The following is a 23956-nucleotide window of genomic DNA, read 5'->3' on the forward strand; positions in this document are numbered from 1 at the left end:
ACAAGAAATAACCCTGCATACAACCTACAGCAAACCAAAGCATAGACTTCAATTACAGCCATTAAGAAACAAGCATCTCACGTCCCTTCAACTGGGATCCATTTAAAATAAACCCCACTAACAACAAAACAACATACTGCTACAAATGTACAAAGCCCCATGGAATCCTGAACTAAAGTTTACTTCAAGGCTCTCTCTCTCTCCACTTAATTCTTTGTATGCATGTCCCAGAGACCTCAAGCTGCAGTTTAAATACATTAGAACCACGTCTTAAGAAATACAGCGCTGCATATGGTGAAATGTCCCTAGACAACCCCTTTGAACAATGAATGTGGTATAACCAGCAGTTTATGCCATACAGGTGCTGGTCATAAAATTAGAATATTATGACAAAGTTGATTTCAGTAATTCCATTCAAAAAGTGAAACTTGTATATTAGATTCATTCATTACACACAGACTGATGTATTTCAAATGTTTATTTCTTTTAATGTTGATAACTGACAACTAATGAAAGTCCCAAATTCAGGATCTCGGAAAATTAGAATATTGTGAAAAGGTTCAATATTGAAGACATCTGGTGCCACACTCTAATCAGCTAATTAACTCAAAACACCTGCAAAAGCCTTTAAATGCTCTCTCAGTCGAGTTCTGTAGGCTACACAATAATGGGGAAGGCTGCTGACTTGACAATTGTCCAAAAGACGACCATTGACACCTTGCACAAGGAGGGCAAGACACAAAAGGTCATTGCTAAAGAGGCTGGCTGTTCACAGAGCTCTGTGTCAAAGCACATTAAGAGAGGCGAAGGGAAGGACAAGATGTGGTAGGAAAAAGTGTCCAAGCAATAGGGATAACCGCACCCTGGAGAGGACTGTGAAACAAAACCCATTCAAAAATGTGGGGGAGATTCACAAAGAGTGGACTGCAGCTGGAGTCAGTGCTTCAAGAACCACCACACACAGACGTATGCAAGACATGGGTTCCAGCTGTCGCATTCCTTGTGTCAAGCCACTCTTGAACAAGAGACAGCGTTAGAAGCGTCTCGCCTGGGCTAAAGACAAAAAGGACTGGGCTGCTGCAGAGTGGTCCAAAGTTCTGTTCTCTGATGAAAGTAAATTTTGCATTTCCTTTGGAAATCAAGGTCCCAGAGTCTGGAGGAAGAGAGGAGAGGCACAGAATCCACGTTGCGTGAGGTCCAGTGTAAAGTTTCCACAGTCAGTGATGGTTTGGGGTGCCATGTCATCTGCTGGTGTTGGTCCGTTGCGTTTTCTGAGGTCCAAGGTCAACGCAGCCGTCTACCAGGAAGTTTTAGAGCACTTCATGCTTCCTGCTGCTGACGAACTTTATAGAGATGCAGATTTCATTTTCCAACAGGACCTGGCACCTGGACACAGTGCCAAAGCTACCAGTACCTGGTTTAAGGACCATGGTATCCCTGCTCTTGATTGGCCAGCAAACTCGCCTGACCTTAACCCCATAGAAAATCTATGGGGTATTGTGAAGAGGAAGATGCAATACGCCAGACCCAACAATTCAGAAGAGCTGAAGGCCACTATCAGAGCAACATGGGCTCTCATAACACCTGAGCAGTGCCACAGACTGATCGACTCCATGCCACGCCGCATTGCTGCAGTAATCCAGGCTAAAGGAGCCCCAACTAAATATTGAGTGCTGTACATGCTCATACTTTTCATGTTCATACCTTTCAGTTGGCCAACATTTCTAAAAATCCTTTTTTTGCATTGGTCTTAATTGATATTCTAATTTTCCGAGATACTGAATTTGGGACTTTCATTAGTTGTCAGTTATAATCATCAACATTAAAAGAAACATTTGAAATACGTCAGTCTGTGTGTAATGAATGAATCTAATATACAAGTTTCACTTTTTGAATGGAATTACTGAAATAAATCAACTTTGTCATGATATTCTAATTCTATGACCAGCACCTGTATGTATATACTTCTATAGGATTAAACGCACCTATTTATAGTGGTTATTTTTCAAGTGACTCACAAGCAAAGAGGTAAACAGACATACCATACCTCCTACCACAAGTCCATTATTGCCAGAGTTAGAACAGGGTGTGTGGTCTCACAAATGTATTTCCAAAGTAGCATGTATAATATTTTAGTTATCTAAATGAAGGCTTTGAATATGCGCAAAAGAAATGTAAAAAGGCATCTAAAAGCTAGCAGATTGTCTCATTACCATGAAACGTGTACTTTCTAGGGATGTTTTGTTCAGGCCTTCTTTATATATAAAAACAGCAAATATCAATCACTGATTCCATGCCACTGAATTGACAGATTCCGATACTTTTTTTTATCCCTTTAAAATCCCTGCAATACGTTTTCACATAACCAGGTGTATAGAAGCCTTACCTGTTCATTTTTATTACCAAAAAGTACATTTTGTAGGCTTATTGTTCAGTGACCTTAAAATTCTTTAATGTACAAAAATATAATTTTAGCATTTTTAAGTATCTGAAATGCATATGGCGTAAAAGGAAATGCTTCTCATAATTATAAGCTGTCAGACTAATTTCTTCTGTGATGTAATTATCTGAAGCAAAGCTGAATTTAAAAAAAAAAAAAAAAAAGAATGTTTTCACCATTTGTCTAACAAAAATGCATATTCTCACACACAGATTCAGTTAATTGATACTGGCACTTCGTTTTAAATATACTAACTGATCTCCAGCTTTTTTGCTTTTAATTTACACCAGTGTTTTGTTTTTCGACATTGTACCAGCTTTTAAAAATTTTTTTAATGACAACCAACAATTTCAAACTCTTCTTTCTCCCATTGAAAATGAGCTGCTGCACTAAACACAAACTCACTCACCAACCAAACTGACAAGCAAAAGGGAAAAAAAATCATTAAAGTAGCTTTTCTTGCTCTGTGTCTAAATGCACAGGACAACTTCTTTGATTTCTTTTTCTCAGTTTATTATTCCATGTTCTTTAATATAAAGGCTAATATTCTGGTATTCTCTCTCTGGTAAAGCCACACCATTTATATAAAAAAGCTGAACTACCATTAATATCTCACGTACAGGAGCACAACAACTAGATTATCGTAAAGCTTTGAAAAGTAGATGCTGGAGCCAATTTACCAATTACAGCTTTTGTAGTGAAAAATCCGCTTGTTTAGATCAACAGCTGACCGAACCCTCACTAGTATTTTCCTAAACATAGTAACAGAAGTCTTTTTTTCCCCCTGATAAACTTATCTTCAAAAAGGAGGATTAAAAAAGGGAAAGCACCAAAAAATGTTAAAAGAATCAGTTTAGTGAAAGCTTACCATCTCTTCTTCTTCTGCTTGTTTTTGCTTCTCCTCCTTCTCACTAGGAAATGAAATAAAAGTTTACATAATTAGGAACTATATAAATGGTAAACTTTTACTTTATTAGATGAACCCCAACACAAAAATCCGAATAACTGACCACAGACAATACTTACTGCTTTGCTTTGGCTTTTGCCTCTGCTCTATGATGTTTTCTTTCTTCGGCTTTTTTTGCAAAGTAGTCATTTCTATTACAAATAGAAGAAAAACAGCAAGTTCATTCTGTGTTAAGAGATTACAGCTGCACTGCAGAGGAAAAAACAAAACAGTTATGCGGGTAGAGTCAAGATCAATGTGGAGAGTGCACTTGTAACTGTTGCGTGAATGGCTAGTTTGACTTGCGTGTTCTGAGAGTGTATAAAGCCCTTCCAGACTTATGACACAAGGATGACAAAGATTTGCATATTTGGATAATCAGTGAGCCCAGACAGATTAGGGTAGATAACGGCAAAGAGGACTTTAGCTTGCCATAATCCCTGTGCGTAATTTATTTGCACCTTATGCATTAGCATGGAGTCTGAGGGGGTCATTCATGTAGTGGTTAACCTTACAATGCAACCGTCACTTTGTTCCTGCAACAGCTATACCAGCATGGATGGATGGATGCATACGTTAATTACATGAATGGCCTTTGGAATGGGGTGTCCCAGTCAAGCAATTAAGACCCAACCAAAAAAAAAAAAAACCCCACTCATCACTTCCACCACCACATGCTCAGACAGCAATGGATTTTTATGGCCAATAGTATTTTTACAAAAACAATTTGCAACACATCTTTAATCTCAAAATCCAAGACTGGTCCCAGAACACAAATGAACTATACACAAAAGGGCAGAGCAGAATGTTTCTTTAGGAGACTCCAGTTTCTTTAATGTGGGAAGTGACATCCATTATTCAGTTTGGCTGCCCCCAAACTCAAGTGTTTCTCAAAATGTTGTCCAGACAACTGAATGTTTTGGATTTGTAGGTTTTTGTGTGACTTGCAATATTTGTCTCGGAGTGTGCAAAATACTAGCCACTTTAAACCAATTGCATGCGAGCTAAGAGTCACCCAGTTCTGTTTAAGTATGTATAACGGTAGATTGAACAATTTTGAATTTAATGTACAAAATACATATTTAACATTTATTAACAATAAAACTTAACATGCAAAATTCCCCCAAGATGGTAGTTTACTCACTTTAAATGTATAACCATATCTGTGTCCTTGTACTTTAAGCCTGGGGTCTCCACAAATTTTTTGGCTGATTCATTACTGTCAAACACAGCAAACACAGATCCCTAAAACAGGGAGGGGGGAAAAAAAATAAAAATAAAGTTAACTCGATAACACAACGTCATTTTCTAAGCCTGCTTAAACCTAAACAGGGTCATGGTGGGCTGAAGCCTATCCCAGCCAGCACAGGGCACAAAGCAGGAATCACATTCGACATAAGCTAATCTTTCATAGTAAATGTTACCTTGAACTGACGTTGCAGATTCCTTCTCATCTGAATGGTCTCAACGGTTCCTGTTCTAGCAAACCATTCTTTCAGTTCATCAAGAGTTACATCAGTTGGAAAACCTTTCTGAAATTGAAATAAAAGATACATTAAGTTACTCATAAAAGCTACTCAAATTCATACATTTGACATTTAAATATTAGAAAAGAATGCAATTATACTTAATTTTCAAATTTGTTTTTTTTGAAAAAAAAAAAAAAATTCTCAAACTCGCTAAGGGTCATGAAGTCTAGGTGTTCTGTCCATTTTAGGGTTGACTCATCCACCCAGGGCGAATTTGTACTTTTAGCATAACCTGCAAATTTTTGACGATATAGGAAAAGAGGCCTTGTACACACTGATTTTAACCTAGCATGCTGAATCCATAAGGAGGCAATGTCATCTCAATGCCCGATTTGAATGGCTGCAATAAACTGTACAGTTTCTAACATTGTATTTTTTTTTTTTTTAAAAGACATGCAGATATTAAACAGGCTACTTACAACATAGACCGATCTGTTTTTAAGGTCATCCTTATACTGATCGTTGATTTCAGGCAAAGGCTTATCTAGTGACCGTCTGATTTTTGTTTTATCTTCGCTGACTTCTACAAGGCCTGTTGTAGACTTTTTCAGCGAGTCAACAATTACGTTAAAGTCAGTAGTTAATTGATTTAGCCTAAAAAAAAAAGAAATTTATTTATAAGCACAGTTCAAACATCCCATGCTGAAATAACTTTGTGGCAAGTTCTACCATACCTGTTAAACTTAATCATGATTTCCAGGGGCACCCAGCCATCATCCACCTGAATTTGTTGTTTCAAGAATTTGTCTTTAGGAAGATTATGATCACCAAAATAATACTAAAAAAAAAAAAAGAAAAGCATGCACATTAATTCATTCCCCTTTTCAGAAATCTTGTATTTCCATTTACCTAGGTTTAACACATTACCTCTATCTGTTCAGTGATCTTTTTCTCAAGAGCAGTCATCTCCTGTGAACCATTTTCTGCCATTTTCTTTTAACCTAAAAAAAGAACGATTGATTAACCGCTCAAAATTGTGTACAAATATGTGGTGTTAAAAAAACACTTTCTTAGTGCAAAGAGAATTGCCAGCAACTTAAAAGCAAAACCAAGGAACTACTTATTGACTTTTGCCACACCAAAGAGCCTCTATGTTATGTTAACTAAGGTTGTCTTATTTTAATTTCTTATTTGTCTTTTATTCTTCTTTTCTTCATTATGTAAAGCACTTTGAGCTACTTTTTGTATGAAAATGTGCTATAAAAATAAATGTTGTTGTTGTTGTTATGTCTGGTCACTGCTCAGAGGGTGGAGTGGATGTAGAAGCCATTCACTTCTACACGTACTTGGGGGGGATCCACATTAAGGACAGGCTGGACTGTTCTTGGAACACAAAGGAACTACCATATATACTGACAGATAAGTTCTCCCGCAGATGAGTCGGGACTTGATTTTATTGTATAATTTCTGGTATTTTATGAGGTCGGTCAAACAAGTCGAATGCGGAAAACTCGCGCTATTGGACCAAGAGAATGTGATATTTCCTATGTGGGTGTGGCAATGCACTGTATCAGCGTGTCCTCCTAACCCCCCCAAACCCCAGGGCTCTCTCTGGTAATACCCAAACTATTCCGAAGAGACGTTTGCACGGATTTGTATTTTTTTTTGTATCTCACCCCCTCATACACCTTTATCGTAAGAGCATTCCTGATCTACGACAGAGTTCGATCAGAAGAAAAATATGAAGCTGGTTTTAAACTAAACGTCATTGAAGTAGCAATAGAAATTGGTAACTGCGCAGCTGCAACAAAATTTGATGCATCTGAGAAACTGATGCGAGATTGGAGGAGGCAAGATGATAAAAAAAAAATAAATTTAAGTGTCACATTTTTGACCGGGCGTATATTCTGTCTCTCACAGTGGGAATGCACCTACAATGTGAATTTCAGACCTCTCCATGATTTCTAAGTGGGAGAACTTGCAAAATTGCAGGGTGTTCAAATACTTATGTTCCTCACTGTACACTGGAGTGTGAGAAAATGTAGGACAAACTTTGCTTAGCATTTCCAATTTATTAAGGCAAAATTGCTACACAGAGAACCACTAGGCATACGTCGCTAGCAGACTGTCAAACTGCTCATTTAGCAGCTCTATGTTACAAATTAATAATCCTATCAAATGTAAAAATATGGGTGCTATGTTGGTCATCGCACATCTGGACAAACCTGACTAAAATTTGCAGGAAACTTTCAAATTGCACAAAGGAAGTTCTAATATTGCCACATTAGGCAACAAAATTTTGGCGAGAAACAGATTCCAAGATTTTTTATGTTCAGGGCCAGTAATGAGAAAGTTTGCCAAATATTTTGAGCAAAAAGAAAGCAAGCATTATTTTTGTGTGGTTCTTTGTCTTGACCAGGCTGTGGTAAAATGCTTAAAGATGGAGTTTTTTTTTTTTTTTAAATGCTAACTTAATATAATATATAAAATCGCACTGTATGATGCAGGTCCAGCTACTTGTCCGCCTCTGTATTTATCCACACTGAAAACTGACTGGTGCTTTCAGGATTTTTGGGTGGGATGTTGACGTGTTCCTTTGTCAAACAATCAGGATGAGGAAATCTATGAGCAGTTGCATCAGATGCAGAAATTCATATACTTCGGATACGTGTTCATTGCTGCATGGAAGGATGACAGGACTGGGCCATTTCAGCTGAATGGATCTCAAAACCAATGCAACTTTACAAGAATGTTCATTTGCATTGGTTTATATTAGAACATTAAAACAATTATAACGAGAAAAGGCTATCTAACTCAACAAGCTCTCCAATCCTGTTCAACTAAATTGTCCAAAATAACATCAAGTTAAGATCTGAAGGTCTTTAAAGTCTTCCTCCCACCACACTACTTTGTGATTTTTATTCCAAGTCTATAGTTCTTTCTTTTAAGTGTTTAAAATTATAAAAGGAATTAGTGCAGTGGGTCTCAGCTGTTAAGAAATAAGTCCTTCTACAGTAATACAGTTGGAAACTTAAGGGCAGATTCCACACAAACGTTTAAAATGTCTGAAGAAAAAAAAATGTTAAGAGGTGACGTGATTGAAATGAACAGGTTTCAACTAAGATCCTTGGCAACTTTTACAGCTGCATTGTTGAGAGCATCTTGACCAACTGCATCACCGTGTGGTATGGCAACACTACTGCTTTGGACAGCAAACGGCTGCAGAGAGTGGTAAAGACTTGAGAAGATCACCAGGACCCCACTGCCCTCTCTGCAGAGCATCTACAACTGCAGGGTCCGCAGGAGAACTGCCTCGATCCTTAGGGACCCCACTCACCCCCAACACGAACTGTTCACACTTCTACCCTCAGTATGAAATGCAGGACTTCCAGGCTAAAGAACTCTCTTTCCCACGGCCATTAGACTCTTAAATAACTGACTGGAGTTTATAACCACCATGGTGCACCTCATTCGATCTACCTCACACAAGTGTACTTGACTTGTCCATCACACACCTACCTGCACATTAATTACACTTTATACTTTTTTTATACTTTATGCTGCCTCTGTTGCTTATTATCTGCTACTTATTATTTATGTTTATTCATTGGTTTTGTCATTTGGTGTGGACAGCAAAGAATGAATTTCATTGTACATGGAAACGGGTTTTACTGTGCAAAGGACAAACTGAACTTGTTTCAACTTCTTTAATCTCTCCTCACAGTCACAGAACCAGCCTAGTTGCTCTTCTCCGGAAGTTCTCTAGGTATTCCATTGTAGATTTTGAGGTGTGTTTCAGAACATTATCTTCTTGTAGGACACCGTCCATTAACTTCAACTTTAAAAAAAAAAAAAAATTTTTTTTAAAAGATTGTGTGATGTTTGCTTCCAGAATTTGCTGGGGTTTGAATCCATTCTTCCCTCTATCACTGATATGTTCCCTTTGCGACTGGCTGCAACACAAGCCCAAAGCCGGATTGATTTTCGACCCCCATCCCATGCTTAATAGAAACATGTTCTATTCCTGGAAATCAGACTTCTTTTTTCTCCAAACATACCATTTGCACATTGTGACTGAAAAGTTCTATTTTGACTTCATCAGTCCACAGGACTTTCTTCCAAAATGTATCAGGCTTGCTTAGAATTGTTTCTGCAAACTTTAGGCACTGAATTTTGTGGCGAGGATGTAGAAAAGGTTTGCTTCTGCTGACTCAGGTGTCTGCACAGTTGACCACCACTCCAGAGTCTGCTAAATCTTCCTGAAGGTCTTTTGCAGTCAAGCAGAGGAGTTTGTATTTGACTTTCTAGCAATCCAATGAGCAGTTCTTTCAGAATGTTTTCTTGGTTTCCCAGACCTCAACTTGACCTTGTTAACTGCCATTTCTTAACATTTTGATCTGAGGAAACAGTGACCTGAAAAAGCTTTGCTGTCTTCTTGCAGCCTTCTGTTTTGTGATCATCAATTGTTTTACTTTTCGTAGTGCTAGGCAGCTGCTTAGAGAAGCCCATGCCTGCTGACTGTTGGGACAAAGTCTGAGGAGTCCGAGAAGTTATACAGCTTTGACATTTGCATCATCTATGGCTTCCTAATGATGACTGAACAAGATGTAGGCCTAATGAGCTAATGAAGGTCCAGGAGCCTTTCCTTCACCTTCAAACACACACACACAGTACAAAACAAAAATACACTAATCTTGCATAAAACAGTACAAGCATTCGCACACATCCAAAATTATAAAGCTGCAGTAGGTGGGAGGAATCTGCCAAAACTACAGTGCTAACAATAGCTGCAGCAGGTAAATAAAATCAAGGCAAGTATCAAACAAAGTGGCTCTTTGACTTGGGTACACCAGCAATGAAATGAGCTGCTCCATTTGTTTCTGCTTCAAATAAATTGTATTTTGGTATTAAGAACCTGCCAGGGGATTCCCCAAGATACTCAGCCCAGGGTCACTCCTGAGCCGACTCTTCAAAAAATGACTGAAAACCACTGAAACCAAATGCGGATGTTTCTGCTTCTCTGTTTGGGGAGCAGGGAAATGACAACCTCTTTCTCTCTGGGCATCAGAAATGGACAATCTCTCCAATTTTGCTGATTTGAATGCCTGTCACTGCTCAATGCTGATTACTTGTGACACCAAATTGGTTGGATTAACTCGTTAAGCCTTGAACTTCATAGACAAGTCTGTCCCATCATGAGATATAAAGGTATTTAAGGTGGTCAACTGCAAGTTGTGCTTCCCTTTGACTCTCCTCTGAAGAGTGACAGCATGGGATCCTCAAAGCAACTCTCCAAAGATCTGAAAACAAAGATTGTTCAGTCTCATGGTTTAGGGGAAGGCTACAAAAAGCTCTCTCAGAGGTTTAAACTGTCAGTTTCAACTGTAAGGAGTGGGATTAGGAAATGGAAGGCCACAGGCACAGTTGCTGTTAAACCCAGCAGGTTTGGCAGTCCAAGAAAAATACAGCAGCGGTATATGAACAGGATTGCGAGAATGGTGACAGACAACCCACAGATCACCTCCAAAGACCTGCAAGAACATCTTGCTGCAGATGGTGTATCTGTACATTGTTCTACAATTCAGCGCAATTTGCACAAAGAACATCTGTATGGCAGGGTGATGAGAAAGAAGCCCTTTCTGCACTCACGCCACAAACAGAGTCGCTTGCTGTATGCAAATGCTCATTTAGACAAGCCAGATTCATTTCGGTGGCAGGAGTGCCGATTCTGTCACCAAACACCCCCCTCCCAAGGTTTCCCTGGCAGGCAAAAACTCTCTGCATTTGAACAGATCATTAGCTTTTGCATACTACAATCAACACCTATTGTTCATGCATGTGCCAACACAGTCTCCTGTAAAGCCTGCTTCACAGACTGTCATTCTGAGGCGTCTTGCTTGCCTTCTGTCCAATTCTATACTTAATAATAATTCTTCGCATTTATATAGCACTTTTTCTCACTACTAAAAAAGCGCTCAGCAATTGCAGGTTAAAGACTTTGCTCAACATTTACTCTTCATTTAAGCAGGTCACTAAAGTCAAACTGACCAATCGGATTGCTCGTAGGGACTGGGGGCGCACGCACACAAATGGCATTTTATTATACGAGCTGTGTCAGGTCTCCGGGACAAAAAACAACTCAACAGTCCCTAGTAGTTTCAGTATATTCATGAACTTGGGGAGGCGTCAACAAAATAAGAATTACCCAGTGTAGAGGTCGTGGACCCACCTTGTGCTTGCTGCCTCATTGATACCATATCTTAGATGAATAGGACTCCAAGGATGCGGCGTCCTATTAATCTTTGTCTCAAGAAAATACCTCCAGATTGACAATGTTTTTAGTCTTGCCCTCTTCTGTTGAGTGGGTTCACTTGCACGTTGTTGAGAAGCGGTGATTGCTTGATTTCGACGTCGGTCTCTATCTGGGTCATTAGCGCAACGTCGTTGTTGCATGGCGGCTTTTGCGGCACAGAGGACTGTAGTAGCAAGCGCAGAAAAAAAAAAATTAAAAGTGCATGCGCGCGCCATCTAGTGGCTGTAATTAAGCGTGAGCAGAGCGGACTACTACACACACGCGCGCAGAGGTCTTTCGTTTATGTTATGTCTAACAGTAAATAAGCGCATCACTTTACACCACAATATTGTGGCAAATTAATACATACAACGACCAAGAAGAAATGAACGAGTTTGGTATTTTTTAAGTCAGTTAAGATGGGGCGAGCAACGTTATCCCTGGAGAGATGCAGTGGCTGTATGTATTTGTTCCAAACCAGTTGCTGCAGATTAAGCACTTGCAACTCAATGCCATTTTTCTACTTCGTTTTAGTTGTCTCGCTTGTTAGAAACCCATTCTCAATTACTTATTTTAGTATTAAACATCTACATTCACCGTCTTAAACTGCTCCTTTTTAGCAATTTGACGCAAGTGTCAAACGAACCAGCATTTCTCCACCTAACATGTCTTCATTTACACCCGTGTGTGTCCTAGTGTATCTGGTTTAACAAACTATTCAGAAGTAAACCGAAAAGATAAAAAGCAAAAGGCTGAGAAGGAATCATCCGTTTAATGCTTCAAACCACTTGGTTTAGATCAATGGAAAGGAAAAACAACAGATGCGATATGTGAATAGCCCAATACTGCGAGGTTAAAACACTAAAATTAAATCAGAACCGATACTGGAAGAAGATCGCCTTCTAATTAAGCAACTGGACTGGAACAAACACGTGCGGTCACTGCGCCTCCTCTTGAACCGACGTTGCTCACCCCTGCTTTAAGACATGACGCGGGCTCGTATAACAAACGTTTTTATGATGTGTTCGCATTACTTGTGTGGCCTTTACATTAATTCATACCCTCCCTCGAATCTCTAGGTAATCACAAAAAGGTAAAATCCCCAACATAAACTCAACACGTTCTAATTGGAATACGTCCGCCCCACGTGACACGCTTGGCCCGACACATGCACGTTTATGAATTAATAGGTTATTAAACTACACGTCAGCATCCCAAAGACCATTCATACAGCACAGGCTTAGAAATTTCATTTCTGTAACATGCAATTCGAAGAATCACTACCTCCAGAAACATGAGAGCTCCACGTTTCCATCGGCCGTTTCATTCCAAAAACCGTCAAGGAAAAAAGCGAAATGTGGAAATCTTTATTATCACATTCCCCCCCCTCCCCCCCCACTATACTCGAACTAACTCTTCTGATTTTTAGAGTAAGTCATAGTATACTTGTATAAACAGTAGAGCAGGCCGATACATGATGTGCATTAAGGCCCACGTTTGAAATATGAAAGTACAGCCTTTACATTTGTTTCAAAAAGTACGGTATAAGAAGGGGAACGGTAGCTCTTTAGCTATATTGCTCCTCTAGTTGCTATTATCACGCAAATATAAGCGTCTTTACCTGAAAGTTGCTCACCAACGGTCTTTAAGCATAAAGAAGGAGAAAATCCAGCGGCCGGTAAGCGCAGTTCAGCGCGTTTATAAAACGTGCGCTTATCCCAAGAGTCACAGCGCGGTCTCCGGACGCTTAAGATTTACGTCACGTCAGTGAGTGTCGCAGACAATTCGGCGTCAAATTCAGATTATGTGGCTTGTCGCTTGCTGCTCGGTCATGATGGATCAGCTGTTGCTATTTATCCGTCACTTTGCAGCTGTTTTATCGGAGATAAATTTATCTGGTATTAGGGCGATGCGACTTGGTAGAGGTTATCGCTGTTGCTTCTTGGATCCCAAGTCCTCGCTTCGAATTCCTCATGCAAACGTTTCCCTTTTAGGCTGGGGTAGCGGTCTGGGCTTTGGACCTCAGACCATGAGATTGGGGTTACTGACGTTCTGTGATCACAAGTAAATCACGTCACCTGCCTGTGGTCCATCTGAAAAAAAATAACAGTTGTATCTCCCAAATGTTGTAATAATGATAATAAAATAACCATCTTATGCTTGTGTGCAGCCGCTCAGCCATTTCATGAAGTTCCTGACGCTCAGTTTTTGTGCTGCTGTTGCTCCCAGAGGCAGTTTATAACTATTGTGAATGATGCGACACAAGATAAGCGTCCTTTACACCCATCAGCACGCTTTGTGTTTAAGTGGTCTACCGCTTCATGACTGAGCTGTTAGTGCTTATTGTTGCTTCCACGTCACAATAACACAGTTGACAGGGATAGATATAGCAGACCAGATACTTCATGTACTGACTTGTGGCAAAGGTGACATCCAATGACAGTGCCACGTTTAAAGTCACTAAGCTCTTCAGTATGACCCATACTACTGACAATGTTGGTCAACTGAGATTGCCTGGCTATGTGTTAATTTGCTAAACCTGTTAACAACAATACCCCTGCACTCAGTAATATGGTGGTAAAGTCCACAAGAGTGCAGGCAGGGTGGAATGGGTGGAGGAGAGTGTCAGGAGTAATTTGTGACAAGATGGTTATCAGCAAGAGTGAAAGGGAAGGTCTACAGGACGGTAGTGAGACCAGCTATGTTATATGGGCTGGAGACGGTGGCACTGACCAGAAAACAGGAGACGGAGCTGGAGGTAGCAGAGTTAAAGGTGCTATGATTTGCATTGGGTGTGATGAGGATGGACAGGATTAGAAATGAAGACATTAGAGGGTCAGCTCAGGTTGAACGGTTGGGAGACAAAGTCAGAGAGGCGAGATTGTGTTGGTTTGGACATGTGCAGAGGAGAGATGCTGGGTATATTGGGAGAAAAATGGAGCTGACAGGCAAGAGGAAGGCCTAAGAGAAGGTTTATGGATGTGGTGAGAGAGGACATGAAGGTGATAAGTGTGACAGAGCAAGATGACGAGGACAGAAAGATATGGAAGAAGATGATCCACTGTGGCAACCCCTAACGGGAGCAGCCGAAAGAAGATGAAGAAGTGTATTTTGAAATGCGTTTGAGATATCACAAAATTTATTATGGATATCTTAAAATGTAATGAAACATATTTTGAGATATTTGGAAAGTGAAGTCACATTCAAATGAATTTCAGATATCTTAAAATGCATGGAAGGACAATTTGAGATATCCTGAAATGCATTTAAGATAACCTTCAAATGTACCACACATATCTTAAAATGTAAAGATATGCGGAAAGTGAACTGCACTTTAAGACGTCTCAAATTCATTTTATGATATCTTTGATGTTAATTCAGCTTAAGAAATTTCATGTTATCTTAAAATGGGTCTCTTTGATTTCAGATATCTTAAAATGTATTTCTGGACATCTTTAAAAAGAAATTGAATTATTCAGGTATCCTGAAATACCATTTTCCAATAGCAACATTGAAATACTAGCTATCTCAAAATAGCGTCCTGTCCATATTTAGATACCTGAAAACAGGTACATGCATTTCACAATATCCTAAAATAGACAGGAAGTCCCGGTCAAAGAATATATTTTACAGGAAGTTATTTCAAGATACAGGTTCTCAAAATGAATTTCAGATATCTAAAAATAAATGGAAGGACAGTCTGAGAAATCTTGACATGCATCTGAGATATCTCAAAGTGATGACATATCTTAAAAGGTAAAGCAACATATTTTGAAACATTTGGAAAGTGAACTGCACTTTAAGATATCTGAAATTCATTTCAAGATCATTTTAATTCATCTTGAGATATTTCATGTTATCTTAAAATGGGTCTCTGCTCCATTTCAGATCTCATAAAATGTATTGCAAGGTATCTCAAATGCATTTTAAGGTATCTTTAAAAAGACATGAACTTTTTCAGATACATTGAAATGCCATTTTCAACATTGTCAAACTTGCAATTTTAGATATTTCAAAAATAGCTTCCTATCCTTTTTAAGATATGTGCAATTAACACCCTGCTCATTTTGAGATATCTTAAATGCATTTCACAATATCCTGAAATAGACATCACAATCATAGAATAACACATTTATAGGAAGCGATTTCAAGATACAGTAACTCAAAGTGAATTTTAGATATCTTAAAATGCATTACAGATAGATAGATAGATAGATAGATAGATAGATAGATAGATAGATAGATAGATAGATTTAAATAAATAAATAAACAGATAGATACATAAATATGTATACACACACACACTATGGTCTGAATACACACCAGCATGACTAAAAAGGAAGAACAATTTATGAAAGGAAAAAAAAACCTTCAGACTTGGCTGTCCCATTCTCAGGGAGGCATTATTCAGATATATTGCTGTTGGTATAAAGGAGCCCCCCATAGCGTTTCTTGAAACACTTGTGCTGAATGATTCATTGGTTGAAATTCCCCAGTGTTAGTGTGTCAGAGAGAGGATGTGCTGCATGGTTCATAATGGCACTCAGTTTTGTTTTCATTCTCTCCTTTGCTACTACATCCAGGGGGTCCAGAGTTTGTCCCATATCTGAGCCTGCCTTTTTAATTATGGAAGGAAGGAAGAAAGGACAATTTGAGATATCTTGAAATGCATTTGGGACCTCTCAGATTGCATTGCACATACCTTAAAATGTAAAGGAACATATTTGGAGATACCTGGAAATAAAAGCTTCAGATATTTTAAAATGTGAACTGCCAGGAATGATATTTGAAATCATTTTTGGGATATCTCCAAATGTTAATTTGGGTTGACATTTTGGAATTTCAGTGTTTAAAATACTCAATTTTAAACCTTAAAGGAAATAAAAGGGTTTGTTCATCTGTAATAAAGAGAAGACAGGAAGCTAAAGTTCAATGTGCAATGCGTATTTATTAGTATTCACAGTATCCAAATAAAAAGATGACTAATAATGACAAATAAAACAATGTGCAAATTTACTTCTTCCATTCTTCAGCACACAGTTAATTCAATACACATCCATCCATCCATCCATTATCCAACCCGCTATATCCTAACTACAGGGTCACGGGGGTCTGCTGGAGCCAATCCCAGCCAACACAGGGCACAAGGCAGGAACCAATCCCGGGCAGGGTGCCAGCCCACTGCAGTTAATACACACTTTTACTTCAATATACTAAAGTAGGGTTGTGCAACATCAGTCCTGGTGGGCCGCAATGGCTGCAGGTTTCTTTTTCAAACTGGAAGCTTAATTAGAAAACAATCCTTGCCAATAATTACATTTCATGGCTTTGTTTGTGTTTTAACTCTGCAACGTCAGGTCATTCATACAGTATATTACCAATTTTTTTTTCCTTTCTCAGGATATCATTCAGATGTTCTGAAGTCTAAACCAAATGAGTAATTCTCAGTACTTTACTTTTTTTCTCTTCATTTTCCTTCTAAGTATTTTATTAAACCAAATAGTAAAGGCGAAAGATTTATTCGGGATGAAGGGAACCAAATAGTGCACAGTGAATGTCCACAGGTGTGAATGGAGACAAACTAGATGGAGAGCTGCTGGTTCCTTCATCAATTTTGGGATTAATAAAGTATCTATCTATCTATCTATCTATCTATCTATCTATCTATCTATCTATCTATCTATCTATCTATCTATCTATCTATCATATAGTGCCTTTCACATATCTATCTATCTATCTATCTATCTATCTATCTATCTATCTATCTATCTATCTATCTATCTATCTATCTATCTATCTATCTATCTATCTATCATATAGTGCCTTTCACATATCTATCTATCTATCATATAGTGCCTTTCACATATCTATCTATCTATCTATCTATCTATCTATCTATCTATCTATCTATCTATCTATCTATCTATCTATCTATCTATCTATCTATCTATCTATCTATCTATCTATCCATCTGCATCTTATTGTTAATGAGGAGCAATTAAAAGCAGTGAATGTAGCTGCTTAAGACTAAAATGTGCAATAAAGGTTCAAAATCTTAACAAGCGAGACAGCTAAAATGAATCCAAAAAATGTCACTTGAGCAGTAAGTGCTTCATTAGCAATAATTGACTTCTCATTAAGAAACTGGGCTGGAACAAAAAACCCACAAGTACTGCGGCCCTCAAGGACCGACGTTGCTCACAGCTGTAGTGGTCACTAATTATATAAAAAGGTGCAAGACAGGAATGATTAGTCCAAACCAGCGCCTATACTCGAACAAGTATGACACCTAACAGCATGTTTGGAAGAAACCCATATGGACACAGAGAAAGAAACCAAACCTGAAATAAAACCTACTCAAGTGTGCCTCAAGCTATCCTGCAAAAATTTGTTTTTGATCATATTGTTAGGCATTTAATTAATGTACTTATTAGGAATAAAATATTTTAACAGTATTATCCATCCATTATCCAACCCGCTATATCAAGGGTTCCCAAAGTGGTCGATATTGACCCCCTGGGGTCGATTTGAACTTTCTAGGGGTCGATAGTTTCAATGAAAAAATTTGGGGGTCAACGACAGCAAAAATAGACCCCCTTACTACTGCTATTTGTTTGTTACTTCAAAATATCTATGATTCCAATAGGTATCTAATTAAGAAGTAAAATCATTTAAAAAAAACACATTACATACCAAATTTGCGAACGAGAAGGTAAAATGTGTCATTAAAAGAGTCACACGTAAGAATGCATGAAAATACATGTAGCACAAACATGTCTGTTCATTGTCTTATCGAACATATCAAAGCAAGTGCGGATATGAAAAACCATTGCATGTAATTAGGGGGTCGACGGTTTTAAAAGTTTTTGGTAAAGGGGTCTGAGGCTGAAAAAAGTTTGGGAACCCTTGCGCTATATCCTAACTACAGGGTCACATAGGTCTGCTGGAGCCAATCCCAGCCAACATAGGGCGCAAGGCAGGAAACAAACCCCAGGGAGGGTGCCAGCCCACCACAGTTTAACAGTATTATAATCTTTAAATGTTTCACAAAACCAAAACTAAGCAGCGATATGCATTTTTAAAATTTGTACAAAAAGAAGAAATGATTTCAAAAGCTCCTCAAGTTTCTACATCATTATCAAACTCAGTTGCTGTATTATTGCCATTGACTTATTTGTGAAGCAAAAAAGAACAAAACATTCTCAAACCCATTCAGTCTAATACATTAATATGGTGTGGCCAGAGTCCTTCCCAGCAGCTGTGTGTGCAAGGTGAGGGCACCAGGCCATCACAGAGCCCACTCTTGCACACACACACACACACACACACACGGGGTTAAATTAACCCATGGGGATTTGGGAGGGAAATCAGAGTCCCTGCAGGTACACCCACACAGACACATGGAGAACGTGCAAACTCCACACAAACAACAGCAACGCATGGGATTTAAATTAGCACACTTTGTTACGACATAAAAAGGTAAAAATAGAACACTATGTCATTTTTTAATTTATTTTTTTTGTATTATACGAAAAAGTACTATAAGAGTACAAATCCTAGAGTTTGCATATAGTACCTGAGCTGACTCGTCTTCCAAGTTTGATCTTGGCATTTAACACACTAAGGCAAACAAAGAAAATGAATACATTTACAGGGCCGAGCATGGAGGAAATATATTAAAAAATTAAATACCTAAAATAATACTTTCAGAAATGTAAACTGCCAGTCAAAAGTTTTAGAACACCTTCATTGTTTCCATTTTTTCATCAAATTTAATCAGCTGAAATGAATGAATGACCTGTGATGGTGAGAAGGTAAGCAATAAGCTGCCAGAGGTTTAAATTTAAAGTTTAGGTTATCAAAAACTGAAAAGAAATAAAATTTCAGAATATTACAAATGGGTCTTCTTCAGGGAACAACTAATAGTTTACAAGTTTACAACCTACAGATGTTATGCAGCAATAAAAGTAAATGAAGCCTTGCCAGTTGAAGCAAACAATTTATACAGGTGTCCCAACATCTGTTGATTTTTTAGGTTAGCAAAAACTGAAAAGAAACGAAATTTCAGAATATTACAAATGGGCCTTCTTCAGGGAACAACTAATAGTTTACAAGTTTACAACCTACAGATGTTATGCAGCAATAAAAGTAAATGAAGCCTTGCAAGTTGAAACAAACAATTTGCACAGGTGTCCCAACATCTGTTGATTATTTAAAAACCCTCTTTGTGTTTTAAAGCAGTTAGAGTTGGAGCAGACTGTGTTACTACACCCCCGCCCTAGAAAGTTGTATATTTCAGTAATAATGGCAAGAAAACAGAAATTAACAAATGAAATGAGACTGAACATTGTTACCATTAGAAGTGTAGGCCTTCATTTAGAGAAAATGCAAAAAAATAAAATCAAAGTGTCAGCGAGTCCAGTGGGTGTCCTACACAATCCAAAGGCAATTGGAAACAGAAACTCTGATAGGACGAGGTTTGGCAGAGCCAAAGTCACAGGCCAATCAAAAGAAAAGCTTGTGTGATAGGCGCCTCACAGCACAACAGCGTCACTCACAGCTTAACAGAGCAGGCCGAAAAAAGTGTCAGTTTCTACTGTGAAGAGGAGACTTTGTGCTGCAGGATCGACAGGGCGAGTGGCAGTCAGAAAGCCGTTCCTTAAAGGACAAAATAGGGCCTTGAAATACCAGCTGTGGACTACTGCAGACTGGAAGAAAGTCTTAAGGACCAATGAATCAAAATTGGAAATCTTCACTTCATCTCTGATGCAGTGTGTTTGTACTCCGTCGAGTTAGTAAAAGGATGGTGACGCCAGCTGTCAAATGTGGAGGAGGAAGTGTGATGGTCAGGGGCAGAGTTGGTAACTTGCACAGAGTGACTAGCATTCTGAATCAAAAAGGTTACCACAGTATGGCGGCTGCATTTGATGAATCAAATATTTCAATAAAATTTTGTACACCTAATGATTCCTTGACTTTTTTTTATTTGCTATTATTTATTTGTTGTATGCCTTGATTTCATGAAACATTAAGACATTAAACTGTGTGCATTTCCATAAAAACTGAAAAAAATGAGGTGTTCTAAAACTTCTGATCAGTAGTGTCTGTTGTATACTACAGTTTATTTCCACTAGAAACACTCTAGTGAATCATTTTATCTTGAGTACATAATTTTTGTTTTGAAGCTTTTAGTCATTAAATGTAAAGTCATTAAAAATGATTTGTAACAAATACATACTATTTGTAAAGTGGGATGCAATCTTTTTTTATTTTAAACCTAGAATTATGTAATTTTAAAAGAATAATACATTCAGTGAGGTTTAAATTAAGTATACGTAAAAATGTTTTCATTTTATGAAAGAACAACCACCTGTTTTTCTGAAACCCAGCATGGCAGGGTTGCGTGGAGTTGACGCCAAACCTAGCAGCATCAGACACAATTCTAGAACACTTAACACTGGGGCAGTTTAGCTTTGCCAGACAACCTAATCACAATGTCTTGTAGATCTGTGAAGAAACCAGAGCTCTTAAAGGCAGGAAGAGCAGGCAAACTCCACGCAGACATGACCTGCCTGCTTTAGTCTCAAAGGCTGCTTTCTGGAGCAGTGCAACAACGGTGCTAGCGCTGTGCCACAACATCACCCTAAAAGAGCAGCGCACTTGTTGTCAAATGTTCATATTAAAGTTTAAGTGTTTGCAAATACTTCATCGCATAAAGATTGTGCAACAATTAGATCTTTTTTTTCACTTTAAAACTTAGTTCATGCTTTCAACACATCTCGTCTTGATTACCACAATTCCTTGTTTGTTTGTCTCCCTGGATTGACCATTGAAAGGTTATAGTAAGTCCAAAACACTGCTGCATGTGTATTAACAATAACTCATAAATTCACTCATCCATCCATCCATTATCCAACCTGCTATATCCTAACTACAGGGTCACGGGGGGTCTGCTGGAGCCAATCCCAGCCAACACAGGGCACAAGGCAGGAAACAAACCCCAGGCAGGGCACACACACACACACACTAGGGACAATTTAGAATCGCCAATGCACCTAACCTGCATGTCTTTGGACTGTGGGAGGAAACCCACACAGACACGGGGAGAACATGCAAACTCCTCAAGGGAAGACCCGGCAAGCAAACCTGGGTCTCCTAACTGCAAGGCAGCAGGACTACCCACTGCGCCACCGTGCTGCCCTAAATTCACTCATATAACCCCAAATTTATTATCCTTGCACTGGTTAACTATTTCAAAATCCTGTTCTTAGAAGTTTACAAAGATATTGCCTGTATTGCCCCTGTCTATCTTTGAGACTTATTAACAGATATACATCTGTTAGTTCCTTGCACTCTGAGTCCTCAAATCTCACGACTATTCCACAGACGAGGCTGTGCACAATGGCGACTGAGCATTTTCTTCTATTCAAAGGTATCACGTCCTAGTGAGCTGAATGACTTTCGGCCTGTTGCTCTGACATCACATGTGATGAAGACCATGGAGAGGCTGCTGCTTCACCACCTTAGGCCACAGGTTCAACACGCCCTTGACCCTCTGCAGTTTGCATATCAGGAGAAGGTGGGAGCGGAAGATGCCATCATCTATATGCTACACCGATCCCTCTCTCACTTGGACAGAGGCAGTGGTGCTGTAAGAATTATGTTTCTAGACTTCTCTAGCGCCTTCAACACAATCCAACCTCTGCTCCTTAGGGACAAGCTGACAGAGATGGGATTAGATTCATACCTAGTGGCATGGATCATGGACTATCTTAAAGACAGACCTCAGTATGTGCGTCTTGGGAACTGCACGTCTGACATTGTGGTCAGCAACACAGGAGCGCCACAAGGGACTGTACTTTCTCCGGTCCTGTTCAGCCTATATACATCGGACTTCCAATACAACTCGGAGTCCTGCCATGTGCAAAAGTTCGCTGATGACACTGCTATCGTGGGCTGTATCAGGAATGGGCTGGAGGAGGAGTATAGGGACCTAATCAATGACTTTGTTAAATGGTCCGACTCAAACCACCTACACCTGAACACCAGCAAAACCAAGGAGCTGGTGGTGGATTTTAGGAGGCCCAGACCCCTCATAGACCCAGTGATCATCCTAGGTGACTGTGTGCAGATGGTGCAGACCTATAAATATCTGGGAGTGCAGCTGGATGATAAATTAGACTGGACTGCCAATACTGATGCGCTGTGCAAGAAAGGACAAAGCCGGTTATACTTCCTTAGAAGGCTGGCTTCCTTCAACATCTGCAATAAGATGCTGCAGATGTTCTATCATACAGTTGTGGCGAGCGCCCTCTTCTACGCAGTGGTGTGCTGGGGAGGCAGCATTAAGAGGAAAGACGCCTCACGCCTGGACAAACTGGTGAGGAAGGCAGGCTCTATTGTTGGCATGGAGCTGGACAGTTTAACATCTGTGGCAGAGCGAAGGGCGCTCAGCAGGCTCCTATCAATTATGGAGAATCCACTGCATCCACTAAATAATGTCATCTCCAGACAGAAGAGCAGCTTCAGCGACAGACTGCTGTCACTGTCCTGCTCCACAGACAGATTGAGGAGATCGTTCCTCCCCCAAACTATGCGACTCTTTAATTCCACCAGGGGGGGTAAACGTTAATATTTAACATTATACATAGTTATTGTCTGTTTTTTTTCACCTGTATTATTATCATTCTTTAATTTAATATTATTTATTGTATCAGTATGCTGCTGCTGAAGAATGTGAATTTCCCATTGGGATTAATAAAGTATCTATCTATCTATCTATCTATTGGACCTCACCTATGAAACCAGCTCCTGCACTCCGTTCTGCACTCTATTTTGAAAAATAATTTAAAGATTTGTTTGTTTCAATGTGCTTTTAATAATCGATAATAAATAATATTTGCTTCGGCTTAATTCTGTTAAAATGTAAAATATTTAGTGTTACTATTATTGTTAATATAAAATTAGTGCATAAAAAGTTAGGTTTCAGAATATGATTTACTGACAACCTAAAAATCGTATCGAAAAACAGATTGTGTCACCCCTTTCTTGCCTTTTGTGCTAGTTGCATTCAGTGGGAGCATTTAGTTCATGAGAAAAATACAACCAGTTATTACTCACGAGCATTTTCCTTAACTAAGGTCTACAGACACTGGATACTTACTGTCTTTTTAGACCACCTAAGGTCAGTAAATGTACAATTTCTATGGGATTTGAAACAAAAATTCAGTAGTACACAGGACTGATTAAAAAGTAAATACTGTTTTCACTTGGAATCACATTTGTTTGTTCAAGTCAGTGAAGCACATTACAAGTTAGATATAATATACAGGGTATGTAGCTGTAGGAGGAGGTTATTGTTTGTTTTTATTATATTTATTTAATATTTTTGATTTGTGCCCTCCCCCTTCTTAACCTATCGTCTCTGGGGGAGAAGCAAAAGTTTTAGATTCATCAAAAATTTCCGAAAATATAGACATCTCGATGATGGATGTGTGTGTCAGAGTTTCTTGAAGATGGTTTAGAGCTAAAACGGCTGGATGAAAAAATACCAAACTCGAAACTTAAGCCTGTAATGAGATGACAATGTGCTGATTAGTTTTTGAGCCAAATCATGCAAGAGAATGAGGCACTCAAGAGGAACCCTCAAATGCCGTCATTCTGCAATTAATTACGAATTCTTCTCATCAATTCCTATTGTAATGACCTATTTTACGATCAGATCAGTATCAGAGTGCTAAATAATTACTGAAATGTTATAGAATAGTTCGGGAAACTAGGTTCCTAGGGGACAAAGTCTACTGACGCTC

General features: G+C 38.9%; 1 protein-coding gene across 1 annotated transcript in view; it reads right to left on the reverse strand.

Moving 5' to 3' along the window:
- The window catches only part of ssb (small RNA binding exonuclease protection factor La), a 22932-nt gene extending 10009 nt beyond the window's left edge, over positions 1 to 12923 (reverse strand). The window contains exons 1-8 of the mRNA XM_028806327.2: positions 12769 to 12923; positions 5783 to 5856; positions 5590 to 5693; positions 5335 to 5509; positions 4811 to 4918; positions 4531 to 4631; positions 3467 to 3538; positions 3309 to 3351 (exon numbers count right to left, since the gene is read on the reverse strand). Of these exons, the coding sequence (XP_028662160.2) occupies positions 3309 to 3351; positions 3467 to 3538; positions 4531 to 4631; positions 4811 to 4918; positions 5335 to 5509; positions 5590 to 5693; positions 5783 to 5845 (666 nt within the window). The 5' untranslated portion in view covers positions 5846 to 5856; positions 12769 to 12923. The remainder of the gene's footprint in view (positions 1 to 3308; positions 3352 to 3466; positions 3539 to 4530; positions 4632 to 4810; positions 4919 to 5334; positions 5510 to 5589; positions 5694 to 5782; positions 5857 to 12768) is intronic.
- Positions 12924 to 23956: the final 11033 nt, after the last annotated feature.

Source organism: Erpetoichthys calabaricus, chromosome 8, assembly GCF_900747795.2.
Source record: "Erpetoichthys calabaricus chromosome 8, fErpCal1.3, whole genome shotgun sequence".
NCBI classification, from domain to species: Eukaryota; Metazoa; Chordata; class Cladistia; order Polypteriformes; family Polypteridae; genus Erpetoichthys; species Erpetoichthys calabaricus.